The sequence below is a fragment of the Artemia sp. Qi Xiang Cuo genome, chromosome 18, assembly GCF_049724085.1.
Source record: "Artemia sp. Qi Xiang Cuo chromosome 18, ASM4972408v1, whole genome shotgun sequence".
In the NCBI taxonomy this organism is placed as follows: domain Eukaryota; kingdom Metazoa; phylum Arthropoda; class Branchiopoda; order Anostraca; family Artemiidae; genus Artemia; species Artemia sp. Qi Xiang Cuo.
Window position 1 is genome coordinate 3,671,778 of NC_142811.1, and position 20,437 is coordinate 3,692,214.

The 20,437-nt window shown below is 32.6% G+C and overlaps 1 protein-coding gene across 7 annotated transcripts in view; it reads right to left on the reverse strand.

The window, feature by feature from the left end:
* The window catches only part of Hr4 (nuclear hormone receptor 4), a 62,256-nt gene that overhangs the window by 13,195 nt on the left and 28,624 nt on the right, over positions 1–20,437 (reverse strand). For 5 of the 7 annotated variants that reach the window (XM_089103983.1, XM_089103988.1, XM_089103989.1 and 2 more), the window contains exons 2-8: positions 20,278–20,379; positions 16,140–16,245; positions 10,536–11,100; positions 7,399–7,613; positions 4,747–4,895; positions 2,527–2,738; positions 969–1,103 (exon numbers count right to left, since the gene is read on the reverse strand). In XM_089103983.1, coding sequence (XP_088960109.1) covers positions 969–1,103; positions 2,527–2,738; positions 4,747–4,895; positions 7,399–7,613; positions 10,536–11,100; positions 16,140–16,245; positions 20,278–20,379 — 1,484 coding nt within the window. Of the gene's footprint in view, positions 1–968; positions 1,104–2,526; positions 2,739–4,746; positions 4,896–7,398; positions 7,614–10,535; positions 11,101–12,336; positions 12,391–16,139; positions 16,246–20,277; positions 20,380–20,437 lie in introns of those variants that run through there. The other 2 variants (XM_089103984.1, XM_089103990.1) reach the window with 2 other exon arrangements.

The following is a 20,437-nucleotide window of genomic DNA, read 5'->3' on the forward strand; positions in this document are numbered from 1 at the left end:
TTTCTGTTGGAACAGCAAAAGTATTTCAAATCAGCTAGTAAACTCACAAGCAAAAGCTTTGGGGAGGGGAGAGATCTTTTGCCTAGGAACTCCTTGAAATTACCAAACAGGATTTCAACTGACAGACTAGTTTATTTGCAAACTGCTATAAAATAAACATTACAAGAACTGCCAGAGGTAGGCAGCAGAGCGCCTGATAAAAGACGGCTGCGTTTTTTGGCTCTCAGCCAATAATTTAAAAAAAACCAAAAGCTCTCTCTTTTAAAAGCTATCTCTCATACCTTTTTCACAAAAAAATCAAATATGAAAGAATTAAGAAACTCAAATATTTTAAAGCCTTTTAAAAGGCTTAACATTGTCTTATTTTGACACAATGGGAACTTCGTGAGAGGGTGTCAAAAGGGGAGGCTTTGAATGGATTGGGATATAGGAGGAGCGTGCATAGCTGTGTTGGGCTCAGGCAGCTTGGTGCGGCGGTGAGTTGTTATTATTAGTAGTAGTAGTAGTAGTAGTATTTTGACACAATGTAGCAAAAGGTTAAAGCTTTGAAAATATTTCAAAGAAGTAAAAAAAAATTTGTGCTTTTTGAAAACATGGTAGAGTATTAGCCACAAACCTTAATTTGGACCTCAAAAATAAAATGTGAAGATACTGATTAATATTCCAAATTGCAAGACATTTCGAAGCCCCCAGGACCTTCTCAGTAGAATTATCACTAAAAAGGGTGGCGGAAATCAAGAAGTACTTACTTAAAATAATAAATTAAAAACTCGTTTACAAAATAAACTAAAAGGTAGAAATTTATTTCGAGAATCTATTAATTCAAGGAAAAAAGGGGCGCAGAACGGATTGGGTTTTGCATAACATATGCATATCAAATTGATCTAACTTATAAATGCATATCTGAAAAAGATTGTCGAGTTGAAGAAAACGAGTTAAAAGGGAGAACTGTAGCTAATTTTTCGTACCTTAAGGGTTGCGATGTCTTCAAACTCGTCACAGCGAATCAAGTTTTGAATCATGTGCTCAGCAGTTCCGTAGCTTAAACAATTGTCGACTGTTGAAGAAACGTTGGACTCAAGCCTCTTCCTTAATGCCAATATCTAAGGAAATGAATATAAATTAAACTTAAAAACAACAAACTACTGAACAATTATGATATATGCGACAACAAAAACGAATAAGGAAAAATAATTAAGAAAATAACAAAACCAAACAAGGGTGATTTTCAACTAGTGAATAAGACGAAAGGATAAAGCGGATATTTCACCAAAGACTTCCGCTAAGCTATCCTTAGTGCAAAAGAAAAAATTAACATTTTCAAGTAAATAGATTAGAAACAAAACTGTTCAGGCTACTTCACAGGTCAGTTCAAAAAGCAAGGGTGTATTACAAGAGTAGGAACTGGCGCTAGTGTCGAAAAAAAATATTAAAGCCATCTAGCGTTTGACGCACTTGTCATTTTTCCAGTGTAGCAGTAAGAATAATGAATTTAATTAATGTAATTGCTAAAACTAGAGTAGTAATAAATATCTGATCTCAGTTCCTGACACAAAACAATTACGAAGCTTGAAAAGATGCCAAGTGTCGCTAAATATTAGATGACGTTGACAGTTTTTTTTTGTCAACACTAGTGCCAGTTCCCACTTGTATAAGTTACCCTTTACTCTTTGGGTCAGTTTTTCTTTTGCACTGAGGATTGCTGACTGGAAGTCTTTGCCAAAAAATCCTCTTTATCTTTTCGCTTTATTCAGTGGCTGAAAATCGTTTATGACAATAAAGAATATGAAGAATATAAAGAATAAAGAATATAAAGAATATGACAATTAAAGAATATGACAATAAAGGAAAAAACTATATAAAGACTATAATCTTTATAGGAAATAAAGGAAATAAAAAGAAAAAGACTTTATATTTCCTTTAAAATATAAAGGAAAAGACTATAGGAAATAAAGAAAAAAGCTTCGGTTATTCAGAAAAGGAATAACATGCAGCCTCTTAAAAATATTAAGCAGCACCGAAAGAGCCAACCACTACTCCTAACTCAGTGCAGCATCAATCCCCCTGAGGTCAACACAACTACGCACGTTCCTCCTCTATCACTATCTATTTAAAGCTTCCCTCTTTACACCCTCCCAAGAGGTTCACATTTCCCTCAAATTGATCCTTACGACATCCTCGCACCTTATTCAGGGACGACTTGGTTGTAGAAAAGAGGTCCCACAAAGAGCGTAGGCTAAAGGAATCTTGTTGAACTCTGATGGAAATCTTTGACTGCATTATTGCAACTGCTCAAATAGCCTTCCTCCCCCTCTTACCCTTAAAGAAAATCTAAATTTGTAAATAAAATTTATGTGGTATAAAAAACCCAACAGATTTTATTAGAGACACCATTCGGAGAATTAATTCCTCAACCCCCCTCTCTCTCATGCAAAGAGAACAGTGGCAAGATCAATAGAAGATTTTTACTTTAATACAAGCAAGGTCAGAGGTCAAAATGACCTTTATTTTATTTGAGAAGCTTACCTCAGATGGATTTGTGAGGGCAGTCTTGAGAATCTGGCCGGATGCGAGCTGAGACATGGCTGCCGGTGAAATGATAGGACGACATGGTACCTCAGGTGAAACGGACTGATTTTCACTGCCCTTGGATTTTTTGTGTTTTTTGTACTTTACTTTATAGAGGTTGTATACCGCGCCAGAATTCCGGCCACCTGGCATTCGATCTTCTCTGACAGCTGAAAAATAAAGTACACCATAATCGGAGAGTGGGCTTATAACAGCAGGGGGCCTTAATTACTTATGCTACTACTGAAAATTGATGATAGCAGAATCGCCGGGGGCCAAAACAAAGGTGGACCTTCCAGCCCACCTCCTTCAGCCTACTCTGCTCAACAATTCACTTTCTACTCCCTCAACTGAAATTCCTACTTTTTTAATGCTTCCTTATGACCACTTCCAATACCATTCGAATATGTTCAGCATAAGCAGTTTGTAGGTTCAATCCTAAGGATACTATTACTAATACTAACAACTCACCGCAGCACCAAGCCGCCTGAGGCCAACACAGATACGCACGCGGCCTCTCTATCCCAATCTATTCAAAGCTTCCTTCTTTACGCCCTCCCAGGAAGTTTCCATTTCCTTTAAGTCTTTCTTTATGACATCCTCCCACCCCAACCGCGGAAGAATTGCTTTCCGTTTAGCTAATCCTAAGAATACATGTTTAAAAATCGTATATTTTACCTTGACACGCATCTGATTGCATGGAGGCATAACAACCACCTGAATCGATTACAGGGAAAACGCCAGTGGGGATTAACATAGACGTATGTCCCCCCCCCCCCCCCACTAGAAAACGTTTCTGGAATAAATATTCATGATGTAGTTCTAGAAGAGTTATCAGACGACTTTTTCCTAGGGGAGGGGGAGGGGATAAGACCTGAGAAGAAATTACGCTTCAAAACCAAAATATACAATGTTCTGTGAATTTGGTCGGGTTTTCTTACTACAAAACCCTGTACAGGTTTCGGTACTAAAACTCTGCTAAGGATGCTGAGAGCCTGAGCCTTTAAAATTTCAATTTTTTTTATTTAATTATTTTAAAAAAGAAAATTACATTTTAAGAATAGATAAAATAGACAAAATCAGTATTTAAAATACTGAAAAAAAATTCGGTATTATAGTAATTATTTCTAATTTTGTACGATACTAAATTTTGTGTAATTAAAAAAATCGTAACATTAATTTCGGTCTCTCGCTCTTTCATCAAGCACTTCTTCCTTTTAACGAAGGTTATTTGTTTTTGGTTAATATTTTTTTCCTTTTCATCGTGAATGTTGAGCCCCAAAACCCTATGTTCGGCATACCTGTGCCTTTTCAGGGCAATTCAATCCAAAAAAGAGCAATTCCTTCATCTATGATTGTTTAATGAACTATGATTGTTAATTATGTTATTAATGTTATTAATGTTAATAACATTGTTATTAATGTTAATAACATTGTTATTAACATTGTTTAATAACATTGTTATAAAATGTTATTAATGTTAACAACCTATTAATGTTAACCTACTGAATACAGTCCGACTGCCTTCAAGTTTCTCCTATAGCCTAAATTTGATAAGAGTGCACATTTATTGAACATCACCGTCTAATTCCTACGGGCAATTTGATTAATTGCTGAGTACACATTAATTGTAGAGTACACAGGGCATAAAACTCACATTTACTAAGAACTATCGTCTAACTCCTACGGGCAATTTGATTAATTGCCCAGTACACATTAATTGCCCAGTGCCCAGGGGATAAAATTCACATTTACTAAGAACTATCGTCTAACTCCAACGGGCAATTTGATTAATTGCCCAGTACATATTAATTGCCCAGTGCCCAGGGCATAAAATTCACATTTACTAAGAACTATCGTCCAATTCCTACGGGCAATTTGATTAATTGCTGAGTACACATTAATTGCCCAGTGCACAGGGCATAAAACTCACATTTACTAAGAACTATCGTCTAATTCATACGGGCAATTTTATTAATTGCCCAGTACACAATAATTGCCCAGTGCACAGGGCATAAAATTCACATTTACTAAGAACTATCGTCTATTTCTTATGGGTCTAAATGGAAATTATGTCCTTTAACGACTGAATGAACTTTGAAAAATTCAGGCCGTAATTAATAACAAAACTATTTTTTTTTTAACAGAAATATTTCGTAATTATTTCAATAGACTTACCAGCTAGTACCATCCCCTGTTTCAAACACTTTTGAAAGCGACAGTACTGACATCTGTTTCTCTGTGCTTTTGTAATTTCACATTTTCCATCCGCGACACACGTGTATATCCTTTTGTTTTGTACTGTCCTCTTGAAAAATCCTTTGCAACTAAAATGTAAACTCAAGTCAAATCACTTATTATATCAAACTGCCTCACCATTTACAGATAAATCAAACTGAAATATGTAATAATAAATCCTGTAGGCTAATTAAGGCAGTGAAAAATATATATGTCACGGTGAATGTCCGTAATCTAGTTAATGTCGACATTCACCGGTGAATGTTCGAAATTCCTTCTTCTTTGCTTTGAATCAATTAGCTTTGCGAGTCAGCTCTTTCAGTCTTATGCAACCTATGATGGTAAAAGTTAGTTAGGTTAGGTTAGATTATGTTAGTTTAGATTAGGTTAAGTTAGATTAGGTTAGGTTAAATTTGGTTCTAAATATCAGAAATGGGTTAAAAACCTAACTTCAGCTAACCTAAACCAACCTAACCTCATCTAACCAAGCATAATCTAATATAACCATCATCAAACCTTGCATTAAATTGAAAAAATGGACTGGCAACGCTGACTAAATCCAAGGAGAAAAAAAAGTTATTTCGGACATTCATCGGTGAATGTCGACATTAACCAATTTGCAGACATTCGCCGTAATATATATACTAGTTAAAGCCCAAACATTTCGACCTCACCTTATCAAGGAAAAAGAATCCTTGATTGTGTTGGATTGTTTCAAAGCTTTAGAGAAATCCGTGAAATTAAAGTTATACCTAAGAGAATTAGCATAAAAGGGTGACGGAAAACGTATATTAAATCATATTAGCGATAGTTTGATTAAAGATTCAGCCTCGTATAATTATTAGAATGAAGAAGAAAATAAAATTTTGGAGAGAATCCCCCCCCCCCTCCAAAAAAATAGGCGTTAAGGTACTCCACATACCCAGCAACAAAACGCAAATAAAAAAGAACATGTGAGTTTCTTGACCATAATTATCTCAAGAACCACAAGACCACGAAGGAGAAGGCCACAGAAGATGTAGGTCTGAACCGCAGTCCCCCAGAGTTTCAAGGCGCGGGTCCAATTAATGAGCTGATTTAATTAATGCGCGGTCAAAAGGCAATGAAAATAATAAGTTTTACAAAACTCTGTGACATTATGATATGATTTAATAACACTAAAATCCCTAATGGGCCATGGTTAATGCACAATACACTTCAAAAATAATAAATGAAAACACCCTTATTATAAACTAAACCAAAATAAAAATAAATCTAAAGAAAATGATCTCTATGCTCCCTTCCCAGCCTAATATTCCTTCCCGAATACTTTATCCCCAAAAATTTCTATCTCTTAATATATTACCCACCCATTCCTCCCTTTTAAACCACCCTGGAAAAATTTCCTCTCTCAAACCTCTTAACTCTTACATAAACATAAAAAATGAATTAAATCCAAATGTTCGTCCACACACATCGGACAAAAATAGGAACCAACCATCAACCTGATCTTCCCCAAATATCTTCTCCTGTCTCCAAATGCTACAAAATTTCTCCTTACCGATATTACCCACTTTAATTCCTCCCTACTAAGTCCCGCCTTAAAATACACTTCCTCCCCCCATAGGTCCTTAATACTAGCATACAGAGATAGAGAAGGTGACGAGGATATATCACATTGCTATTTCTGGATCTCCTGGATCTCTAAAATAAACTTAAAATAATGGTGATAGAAAAGTTGCAATTTGTTACCATTAAAACGTTTATTACCATTATTACATCAAAAACATTTATAATTTTTCAAAAACATTTATAATTCTTTTCGTAAGTAGTCTTGAGAAATCTTGGATTTTATAAGACCAAATTATCCAATCTTACAATGCCAAGGTTAGTTCAAAGATAAGAAATTAAATAGAAAAGACAATTGCACTTCTTATGAATAATATATTGGTGGAATTAATTTGAAATTAAAGGTCATATTTGTTGAGTGATAAATCTCTAACATTCACCACTTGCAAAGAATAATGTAGCAATCGGAAGAGCTGATGCAACAACCTATGTCCTCGTGGACGGGGGGGGGGTTAAGAAAGACACCTTATGGAATGACTTTTGCACTCGCTCCTAGACGTAGGTGTCTGCACAGGGCCTCTGGGGAAATGAGTGAGAATCCATGAGTTTCCCCAAGTTTAAATGGGGTCAAGGGGGCTAATATTTTAAACAAGCTTTATTGAGACCAAACAAACCTAATTTCATGCATTTTTTTTTTCATTTTGTAAACATATCTTACATAGAATGACCTTAGCCACTCCTATGTATGGGTAAAAAAAAGAACCCATTCAATGCCCTCATTATGTATTTGAAGAATTAGTGTGCGCGCGTAGCTAAAAAAGTTATAAGGTAGGTATCAGTGTATATCTCTAACGGGTAGGTTTTTCTTGACTTAAAACTAGTAATTCTAAGCCAAAGCATAAAAGTGGCATTTTCGGAATATTTTATTGCGATGGAACGCAGCAAAATCTTATTAAAATTAATACTATCGATGATTCACCTTGACCCTTCCCTCACCCAGTTGTTGGTATACTAAGCAAATAATGATGTTGCTTAAATGCTTACCCTTCACAAGTAATGATGCCATAATGCAAACCAGTAGCCCTATCTTCACAAATCATACAAACAAGAGGAACATCAAGCCCTTCGCCTTGAATGTAGTCACCAATGGCTTCAGAAACAGGCGATAGGTTGCTGTATTCATATGATCGTGATGAAGATATGTCTGTTTGGTTCCAACTCATCGTTCTCTGACTAGATATGTTTGTAAGAAGTGATTCCTAAAACCAATATTCGACATAAATAAATGGTGTGACAAAGATTTGGGAACAATGTCAATCATCAATCATGTTATTCATGCTAAAAACACTATTAGAAACACGAAACGGTTATCTAACCCAAGAAGCATAGCTTTTAGTGGGCCAGATTAAGTTTAGTCTATTTCACAGAAACAAACAAAGAGAAAGAAGGCCGTTTGACCCTTATATGGGCCAGGCACAAAAAAGCACCAGGACAAACGCACAGATCAAAAAAATTGTCACTGGAAAAACAGAGATCTTAATTTGGAATGACGTCACGACTTTAAACCCTTCACTGTATCCACTTCATTCACAGTTGTTCCACAACCACATGTGTTCATCAACTAGAGAAGTGACAACTCCTCTTTTCACAGCAGGAGAATGATTGGAGGAATAACTTAAGTAACGGTCATTATGTGTGGGTTTCTATATTTCGAGTTTAGTGTCTATAGAAAACCCACACATAATGACCGTTACTTAAGTTATTCCTCCAATCATTCTCCTGCTGTGAAAAGAGGAGTTGTCACCTATCTAGTTGATAGAGCATTGAAAGTTTGTTCAACACGTTTCTTGGATTTAGAGCTCAACCACCTTAGAGATATTTTATTTGGGAATGGTTATCCAATTAGTTTAATAAATTCTGTAATAGCAAAACGTATTAAAAGATTATCAGATAGTTCCACAGAAAACACAAATCAAAGTGAAAATTCAGTTTATCTTGGTCTCCCTTATGTTAAAGGGATTTCAGACCACATTTCAAAAAATCTAAGAAAAAATAAAATTTACGCTCATTATAGACCCAGCAAAACTATCAGGTCCCAAATTTATCAAGGTAAAGACCCTATCCCAATAGGTAAAAACTCCGGTGTCTACAGAACTCCTTGTTCGTGTGGTCTTTGGTATGTCGGAAGAACTAATCAGCGACTAACGGATAGATTAAATCAGCACTCTAGTTCAATTAATAATACACTTAAAAAGCGGAAAAAAACAGAAAATTTTTACTCTGCCCTTGCAGAGCACATTTTTTGAAAACCCAGACCATACTATTTTTGTTTAATCGAGCTAGTCTAATTTCGCATGACAAAGGTATTGTCCAGCACTACAGAGAAGCTGTTGAAATTTATAAATACCAACATTTAGGTCTAGCTTTAAACATAGATTCCGGTGATTTAAAAATAAACGAGTCATATTTCGGTTTTCTCAAAAGAGAAGCCGATACTTTAGTAATCCCTGAAATAAACCTTGAACCACTTTCCCAGTCATCTAATCAAACACGTGAACAACCCCTTAGGTCTCAAAGGGTGTCTGCAAGAAATGCATTAATTAAAATCCGAAATCAAATGACATAGTTCTCCAACTTATTTAATTGCTGGTTCGTTTTGTTTTTTCGAGTGAATGAATTGTGTCCTTTACTTTGTCAGTTGTTCGCTAGTATCCATCGATGGTAGTTCATATTTTTTTGGATTTTGTGCAAATCGTAGATATTGGCGAATAACTCGCTTTTATGGTTGTTAGGTAGTTGGTTTTAATTCTTTTAATTTTTGGCTTTTATTGATCCATCGTTTCGTTTCGCGCTGAAGAAGAGAGGCGTTTTTACTCTCGAAATATTAGCTTTGTTTTTTCTGTATATTAATTTTGCCTATAAAAAACCCAATTTTTGCTCGTTTTTCTTTCTTTATGATATATATATATATATATATATATATATATATATATATATATATATATATATATATATATATATATATATATATATATATATATATATATATATATATATATATATATATATATATATATATATATATATATATATATATATATATATATATATATATATATTTGACAGAAAATCTTATCAAGCGAAAAACAACCAAGCGGTATTGCTATGGAACGTTCAATAACACCTCAATGATTCGAGCTTAAATCACTATCCGGTGATGAGCGCAACACACGAAGCAATATCCCTATTTTCAGGGACCAATTTGCCGAAGGAATGAAGCACCCCTGCGCTAAACAAGCTTCTTACCAGCAGGCTCTTTGGCTTACTTTATATATATATATATATATATATATATATATATATATATATATATATATATATATATATATATATATATATATATATATATATATATATATATATATATATATATATATATATATATATATATATATATATATATATATATATATATGTTATATATAATATATATATATATATATATATATATATATATATATATATATATATATATATATATATATATATATATATATATATATATATATATATATATAGATATATATATATATATATATATATATATATATATATATATATATATATATATATATATATATATATATATATATATATATATATATATATATATATGTTATATATATATATATATATATATGTATATATATATATATATATATATATATATATATATATATATATATATATATATATATATATATATATATATATATATATATATATATATATATATATATAATATATATATATATATATATATATATATATATATATATATATATATATATATATATATATATAACATATATATATAACATATAACATATATATATATATATATATATATATATATATATATATATATATATATATATATATATATATATATATATATATATATATATATATATATATATATATATATATATATGTATATATATACATATATATATATATATATATATATATATATATATATATATATATATATATATATATATATGATATTGTAAAAAAAATTTAAGATACATTTTTTTTCAAGTAATTAGCTTCAACTAAATTAAAATAGGTGATTTAATATAATTTAAAGGATTAAATTTCTGTGTTGATATACTCACCTGATCAGCCCAAGTTTCCTTGTTAATTGTCTGCGATCCTATTTGAAGCATTTTCTTCCCTTCTCCATTCTCTTCTGCTTTAGGGCTTCGAATTGGACTATTATATGGTGAGGTATCATTTGTCAAATCTAAAGGACTGTGAATTTGTCTTGTATATTGTCTTCCCTGGCCATTAGTTTTTGGCTTCTGTGCTGGTTCATTGCTCCAATGGGACGCCCAAATCATTGTTTTAACTCCTCCAGTTTCGCCCAAAATTACGGTGGGGGTTTTTGGCTTATTTTCTATAGGTGATTGAATAACACTATTTCGTGAGTCGACAACTCTGTGAATATAGTCATTAACTTTCGCGAAAGACTTGATGTCAACAGGGGAAGATTTGGGGGTTTTCCGGTTTAGAGTCAAAGTTTGGTGAAGAAGGCTGAAGTCAGACATTGATGGTAAGTCATACGGGTCTCTCTCAGGTGAGCTAGGATCTGGGCTTGGTGTAGGCCGACCAATACTTTGATCAGAGCTTTGAACAAGGTCATCAACAGTACCAGAATCAGGCGACGCCCTGTAAAAAGACCTGTTTCAATTATTGATAAGATATACAGTATTCTACTTCTTCTCTTTAATGCTTTCCTTAGCAAGCGTTTTTATTTATTTGCTCTGTATTTTAAGAGGATTAAATACCAAAATCATTTTCCGAGTATCAGCATCGGCTGACAGTATCAAAGACAAAGGGCCAATTAGAAAAAAATTTCAGCACCATTGGGATATTCCAAAGCAATTATGGTATTGATAGGGGATCTTAAATGTGTGAACAGTTCGAGAAGCTAACGAGAGACTGATTTAAAATAAAGAAATGTGCAATCTCTTACTAACTGTTGATCAAAACTGTGTCATTTAATGTGCACATAACATTAATAATATGCATCCTTTGTCGGTAAAGATTTCAATCAAGGCGATTAGTACAACACAAAACTTCCAAAGCTGTCAAATTATTCAATGATACTTCTTTTGAGCTGGTTTTTAATGTTTTCCAAGAAAGTATGCTAAAATATTTTTAGGGACTGCCCTTTCCTGAACTTTAAAAGAAAATTCTCCTCCCGTTCAATCTCAAAAATAAAATTTACGCTTTCTAATGATGTAAGTTTCATTAAACCTGAATACCTATCTCCAGCACAAAACAGGAGAAATTAAATGGGTTTTCTAAGATTTCTAGGAAAGAAGGTGTCGACTTTTAGTTTTCTGTCATTTATTCAGATCTCTTATCGAAGCAATGCAAGTTGGGACTGTGATGACTGTATGGACACTGCTATGCTTGGTGAAACTGTACCGTGCATGGTAGAATTGTGCCAAGTGTGGTAGAGCTATGGGGCACGCGTGACACTCCGTGGTGTACACCATGTGACGCAAAGTGGCCGACCCTCCTCTAAAAGCAAGCTAAATAATACAAACGCAGATTTCCACATTATTTTTTATTAACATCACCAATAAGTATAATTTAGGAAGATAGCAACTGGAAAATAAATTAGATGGGAGAACTTTTCTTCTTGTGAAGCTTTCCATAACCACTCTCCCAAAGAATGTCTCATACCTAACTAGGAGAAACAATAGTATGGAGTTCTCCCGGAAATTTGTCCCCCTCTTACAAAAATCGTGAATTATTGCGTAACATTGCACTTTTCTGTGCTTTAAAGCACTCCTCTCCTCTACAAATGTCATGCGGCTCATCTGGGGTTGTGCTTTAATCGGAAGGTTTTAAACAGTCCCCCCTCAGGGTAGGATCTGCAAGCATAGAACTAATATTAAAATATACCTTTCCAATGACATCCTTAAAGAGTTAATCATGTTTTATATATCTGCAATCCCTATCAATAGTAAGTAAAGTACAAATGAACCTCACTGTATGTTTTACATCAATGAAGGTCAAATTGGACAAATGATAAGAAGTGCATTTGTACTCAAGATAAAAAAGAAATCAGAAGTCAAATTTTTGCGTTATCAAAATTTTGGATTTGTTTCAAATTAAGCATCAAGATAAGTATGTATGTACTGGCAAATGCATTTGAACAGCATAGCCAGGATTTCTTTTATTTGGGAGGGGAGGGTGAGGAGGGGTTTCAGATCGAGAAAAGGTAAAAATATCTTGAATAAATGTGATAGATCTAGATTTTACCTTGGAAGATCTAGGTAGATAAGAACGTATGTATTGGGTAAATTTACGTGAACAACATAGCCAGGATTGAGTTTTTAATATGGTAGGGGGGGGGGGTAGATTTAGAGAAAGTATCAATATCTTTGATAAATTCGATAGATCTAGATTCCCTCTTAGATACCAGATACCTCATACTGCAAATATAATAAATTTAGACGCAATAACTCAATTTTTAATAATAGTTTTTCTTCTAATAATTATACTTCAAATGATTCTTTGCCTGAATGTTTAAACTGATGAATATTAGATTTTAGTACTCAATTTTTAGTTGTCGTTCTTGAGATGGGGAGAAGAGATGTCTCGTCCCTTTACCCCTACCTTACGGGGTTGTTATTGTTATTTTTACTTTGTCTTAACTGTGTACTGCCAATGCGTTGATCCATGCTCCCTAACGACCAATGTGAAACATTACTTATCATGTACTTTTGTAAATAAAACGTTTGACTTCGCGCAATAAAAATATTACACAATATTTTTATGTAATATTTAGAACACTCCTCTTTAGTGTATAAATTTACACTGATGGTACGCTGATTTCATTTACACTGATTTTCGCTCGGATATCAGATACCTCATATTACAAATAAACTAAATTTACATGAAATAAACCAAGTTTTAAGAATAGTTTTTCTTTCAGTAGCCATTATCTAAAAATTATTCTTTGCCTGAATGTTGAAGTTGTTGAACGATATATTTTTGTATTCAATTTTGCTGTGTTCTTTTGCACTTGGAGGGGGGAGCGCGTCGTTTGTTATCTCCTCCATTGTGGAGTATTTCTCCTTATTTTTACAATTTTAGTTATTCCTAGATTGATCCCTACTCCTCGTCTACCCCTACTCCTCATCTATCCCTACTCCTCATCTACCCTACTCCTCATTGATCCCTACTCCTCATCTATCAATGCCAAACATTATTTATCCTGCCCTTTCGTAAAAAAACATTTAACTCTTCTTTAAGTGACAAAAAGTGCGTAATCTTTTCTGATGTCACATATTTTGTTAGGAGGAGGGCCTGAACAGCTCCTACCTTTATAATTTTGCTATACGTAAAAGTACAATTTCGGTACACAAACGGTAAGGTGGTAATATCAAACGGGTAAAGTTGAAGCCTTTTTCAGTTAAATTATTGAACACCCAACTCAAAAGCGGAAACTGTGAGACTTTCTGGGAAGGATTAGGCGGTTGAAGCGGATTTGATTTATGTCTAGGCATCTGGATTCTCGCTATTACTGTTTTCCCCAAATATTATCTTATAGAAGTGAGAAAAAGGCCTCTGAACAAACAAATCAAAACAAAGTCGAAACAAACAAAAGTCAAAACAAATTCTCCCGAAGGATCCTCCAACAGGAGCTGCAGCCTCCCTTTTGTTCCTCCCTAATTCCTGAAAATCATCGTTGGCTATAGATCCAAAAAAGACATAGATAGATGGAGATTACAATAAATAAACTAAAAACAATATAAAAAATAGATTACAGTTCCTTGGGTTCCTTTTAAAAAGATTGGTCCCTGTAGGATGTGAGAACTATGTGTCCAAAAAGTATAAATAGCCGATTTAATAAATTCCAATTTCAGCTAGCCCTCCAGAGAAGAAGGTCAATCCGAAGGGGGAGGGGAGCCGATAAGAGTATGGAAAATCGAGTATTAATAGGTATTTATTTGTACCTTTTTGAAGAGCCGCTTGTGTGCTAAAATAAATTTTACGTCCTAGCATAGCCCTAACTTCAAAACCCAAACAAAAGAATCGGACTAATTAAAGAAAATTTCAGGATGTATTTAAGTAAATTAAACTTTGTTAGAAACAAGCTTAATTGAACTTAGGCTCTATTTAACTAAAGCTTAAGCTTTATCAAAATGATCTTTTTCTTTTTGGACAACGCCATTTTTAGTTCCTGTTCATCACATGTTGAAATGCTGGAATATTCTCTAATGTCAAGACCAAAAGGATGACAATTATCTCACAAAACTATACTTTTATTTATGAAATTATTCATGAATAATAAAACTATTTAATAAAAATCTATTTATTAAATCTATTTCCAGAGAAGGACGCGAATTGGGGATGGTAGGGGGTAGTTCATAGAGTCATGGTGGAGAGGGAGCTGCCTCCTCCTAGTTTTTTTTACCCTATCCCACTTAGGTTTTGAAATATACATTTTCTGTTTTCTCACGAAAAAATCGCAAAAAACAAAATGCCCCCCCCCCCCTAGAGTTTGGAAAATACCATATTTGCATCTTCATTTAAAAACATGAAAAATATCGTTGCCCCCCTCCTCTTTACATTCTCACGAAATATTAATGTATATCTTAAAATTCCTCTTTGAACGAGTTATGTTTAATCTAAAAGTCGTTTAGCGTAATTCCTCAGGTTTTCATTTCAAAACAAAATAATTTGGTCGTCTCAAACACGCTGATTACCATCGTTAGTTTCAAATAAACCTGGTGATTCCATAAAATTTTGATTTTTAGACCCCGCCTTCCTGCATAAATATTATAAAATTGGGCTTGAAAATTTAATTATCGGGTTTGTACCACTACCTTTCCCTTGTTCTCCCCAATAACATTGTGTTTCTTTTCAAGAAAACAGCTTTAGTAAAATTATGAGTCATGTATGTTTCTCTAAGTGCAGGACATACTACAATTTAAACCACTTTTACGTATTATAAGCAGTTTAAGGGCTAAACTAGTTATTATCTGCTATATTTTTGCTATACTATTATCTGTCATATTTTACTCAATCAGCTCCTTCCTTGAATAATTAACAGTATCTAGCGCTAACTAGCAGTTCATCTAGCGCTATCTATTGAAACTTAAAAGTAGTTACAACTTCTAGATATAGATAGCGCTATAATATCTCTGTCTTAAATTTCTGACCTATGCAATTTTTCCTTACCAAAACAATTTGAAACTTCATCTGTATTTTGAATGGCCCTTAAACTTGTTTGGAATTCGGCTAAAGCGATTAAATCGGAGTTTAAATGGCAATATAAGAATTGGACCACTTGGTGACAAGGAATTTGATTTTTGATTAGATTATGAGGAGGTTACCAAAATAATAATTACCAAAATAATACAAACAAGAAGAAGAGGAAAACGATTTGACGTTTCATTTCGTTACATATTTATTATCGGTATCGTTAACAACTAACGATTTAACGATTGACGTTATCGTTAACGTTATGGTCAATCGTTAACGATTTATTTCCGGCCTAAATTAGTCTATGGGATGATCCTTACTACTAATGGGACTAGCGTAAACTTAAAATCTAGATGTTAGCTAAAATTCGCTGTTAAGTAAATCTCAGCGTTGGCTAAATCTCACTATAAATACTCCTTATTATGCGTCCTGCTGCAGAAGGTCTTAAGCGGTAATGTGGAGTTGCCAGAAAATTTGAACTTGTATCCTACCTTCCTGGGTATGGAGGTGTTAGGCAGCTATTAGACATTCCCTTGTTAGGTGAAACTTCCAATGACATTCCACAGTTCAAAGGAGATGCGTCCAAACCACTTTCACCTTAAATTAAAAGATAATATGACTTTTTTGAAATAACATAATTAACACATTGATTTCAATTCAGGCAAGTTTCATAGGCTATTTTTATGAGTACAGCAAATAAAACTGGCTTACATAGTTGGCTTTGAACTCTATGGCTTAAGTAATCTAAATGATAGATGGCATTTTAAGGTTTATAGCCAGATGGCATTCTAAAGTTTTGACACTTAAAATGTAGGCTAAATATATACTGCGATCTACATTATGGCGACTCAAAAAATTGCTTACAGTATGTTCTTATTAAAGCTATTTGGAAAAAATCTTAATATTTGCTTTTAGTTTTGCTAAATTTCCGAGGTTCAATGTAACAACAATGATGAAAATGTGGCATTGTCCCAAAAACTTCGTAATTAGATAGAATAGAATAGTCCTAGTCCTAGAAAAGAATAGTCCTAGTCGATAGAATAGTCCTAAAAAATCGTGGTTTTCGGATCTGAATAGACCTAAGATGAGTCCCCATGGGGAGATGTTTTTATTCTGTTGTTTTTTGTTTTTTTTTGTTTTTTTTTAATTACAGTATAGCTGGCTTAGGGAAAAAAACACTTCAAAAAGGCAGATAATTTTTTATTTGATTTTCGTTGTACTTCAAGTTTACTTAAGTGAATTGATGTATGCGTTGTCAGCTATTTAAACATCGCTTAAGATATATTAAAATAACAAAAATAATTGAAAAAAAATTAAAGGAGCCGAATTTATTGCAAAAGTAAGTAGGATGAAAATAAAAGAACGACCAAGTTTCGCACTATTATTTTTATAAAAGTGAAAATTATACAACGAGAGCGCAGGTTGCTGACCCCGTAACTTTCTCTTTGGTTTTGTGAAACTGGTAGTGAATGCTTAAGAAGTCAATGTACGTCTATCCTTGATTTTTTATGTTTTATTTTAAGCCACAAGGAACATAAAGTAACTTTTTCAATATCTATTGCTCTGTATCTTTTATTAATATTTTATTTTATAGTCATTTTCTAAAGACGTGTCACGCTTCTACAGTATAGCAGCGAGGAGATAACTAAATTTTAAATTTTTAAGGAACTTGATTTTGCACTTTCATCACTTTAATTATTTTTTTGGCATGAAAAAGATCTTCTCAGTGCTCTAACCGTAAATATTTCTCCTCGATACAACAAAGGGGGTCAACAAAGAATATTTTTTATCTGTGAGTTTCAATCCTAAGTTTATGTAATCAGAGTTCCCAGAGGGGGAAGGTTATAAGATGACAGGACCAAAACAAAAACCTATTTTCAATTCAAATTTTTCAATTTTTCATAGAAGGCTCGACGAAATAATTATCGGGAATATTCCTTACAGATATGCTTTTAGCTATGTTGAAACTTCTTTTACCCCCAATACACCTTTTATGATGCGATCTAATATAGTCACTATCTAATTTAATCATAACTTCGATATGAAGGCAGTATAACTTACTGTTGGACACTACAAACCCTGAGGGTAAATGTCTATACATGAATGAAATTGCTCACGAAGGGGTTGGAGCATCCTATCCCCTTCTTTTTTTTGGATAAATTTGTAACATTTTAAGGTAAAGCTGAGAAAAGAAGATTTTTTTTTGGGGGGGGGGGATGGATCTGGGAATTTTAAAATGGGAATTTCGCAAAACTTACACATGGAAGACGAGGTATTCTCAACTTGTTCGTGCAAATATTTTTCTTTAAACTTATATTATATTCAGCGATACTTCTTTTATTTATAAAAGAGGTATGCTTCTTTTACTTCTTTTGATTTATTTATATAAATAACATCTTTTTAAATTACCAAGAACAGTGAAAGCGAAGCCTAAGTGAAATAGTTAAGTGAAAACTTGGGTAACCATATACATCTTAAAAATTATTAGAAGTTGAAAATCCAATTTTAACAAAATAGACTTGCATATTCAACTGGAAAATTTTTGTTAGTAGTGGGCGCTAAATTTAAAAATAAAGAAACGTGGATGAAAAATCAGCAAAAATGATCTTAAAACAGATGGCGCGTAACAAATGAAGGTGTAGCTTTCATTTAAAGGTGTAGTTGTCTTTGGGAATCAATAGGTTGTTAATATTTGAGTTTTTACGGACGAAATGGCCACGTTAAACTTATCGAACTGGTTTTTCTTAGTTAAAAGGCTGGATCAAAAAGGGAAGGGGGTTAAGGGGTTTGAACCTCCTCCCCCCGAAATGTTTGGCTGACTCGTTAAAACGTAACAAAATGCATATAAACAAATTTATACGTTTTTTTTCAGTTTTGTACCTCCCTAAAAAAATAACCCCCTCCCCTGAACAAATATCCTGAATATGGCCCTGATTACTTATTATCGCAGATTGACGTGACGAAATTGACGATAATATGGTCCTGCCCTAAAACTTTCCTATTTTGGAACAACCAAACGAAAATTCTTTGAAAATTGTTTTTTCGGGTATGAATACACCCAAGAGAGGATCAGAGGGTAATTTTTTTTTTATTTATTTATTTTGATTTCTTAGAACTTTCAAATCGTATTTACTTTTAACTTAAGAATTTATTTGCCCAACTTATCTCAACAAATTAGTCCTCCCTGCTAATTTTTTAGAGAACAAAACCAAATCTCTTCTGAGGTACTCTTCCCCCTTTTTTCTTTAAGCCAGAGAGATCAAGGAGGTCTATATCCATTTAAAAACTTGGAAAGTTGATTCCTTTCTGGGAACTCAGTTGCTTTTAGATACGATTTACTGAATAGAATATAGATGTGGATTCAGTACCACTTTCCAGCTTTGACTAGGACTTAAAAGCGCCATTGCAAAAACGGATTAAGGTGGGTGGGTTAGATATTTCGGTGAGAGATATTTTCCGATATTTGCAAACACAAAGCCCTTTCTGATAGTTTGCCACCATTTTTGAAAACACAGGAGGCATATGAACCTCACAAGCGTCTAAACAAATGTTTTAAGAAATTCTTCTTCCAGGGGCTGGGACCAAATGTCTTGTTTTTCGTTGTTTTTTTAAGCTACGGTTTCATACTATTCAAAACAAAACACACAGAAAAGCGTTTTAAGCATATTATTATATATATATAATCATTACCGGTACCAAGTGCCCCTTTGCGCTTCCCTGGGGCACCCACTTTGTTTTCTTTTAAATTATAAATTATTTAAATTATTTATTAAATTATTAACCTAAATATAGCTAGACCCCTTTGCGTATCATTTATCTATATCATTTATCTATATTATCTATATTATTTATTAAATTATTATCTATATTATCTATAATTATAATATATATATAAAATATTATCTAAATTAATTATTATCTATATTATTATTTATTAAACTATTATTAAATCGTCTTTATTATTTATTAAATTATTTATTAAATTATTAACCTAAATATAGCTAGACCCCTTTGCGTAGTCCAACAGTGCCTTAATCGTCTATATTATTTATTAAATTATTATCTATATCATTTATCTATATATCATTTATCTAAATCATTTATCTATATCATTTATCTATATTATCTATATTATTTATTAAATTATTATCTATATTATCTATAATTATTATATATATATAAAATATTATCTAAATTAATTATTATCTATATTATTATTCATTAAACTATTATTAAATCGTCTTTATTATTTATTAAATTATTTATTAAATTATTAACCTAAATATAGCTAGACCCCTTTGCGTAGTCCAACAGTGCCTTAATCGTCTATATTATTTATTAAATTATTATCTATATCATTTATCTATATATCATTTATCTAAATCATTTATCTATATCATTTATCTATATTATCTATATTATTTATTAAATTATTATCTATATTATCTATAATTATTATATATATATAAAATATTATCTAAATTAATTATTATCTATATTATTACTTATTAAATTATTATTAAATCGTCTTTATTATTTATTAAATTATTAACCTAAATATAGCTAGACCCCTTTGCATAGTCCAACAGTGGCTTAATCGTCTATAAGTATACATGAATAAATAAATACCGTCACTACTGCATCTGGAGTCCATCTTCCTCATCTTCAGCTTTAAATCTTGATATAAGCTCATATCATCAACGTCTGATGATACTGTTACAGTCATTACATCTAGAATTAGAAATGAATAATTAAAACGGCTCCTCAAAATACGTGTTTATGTATATTC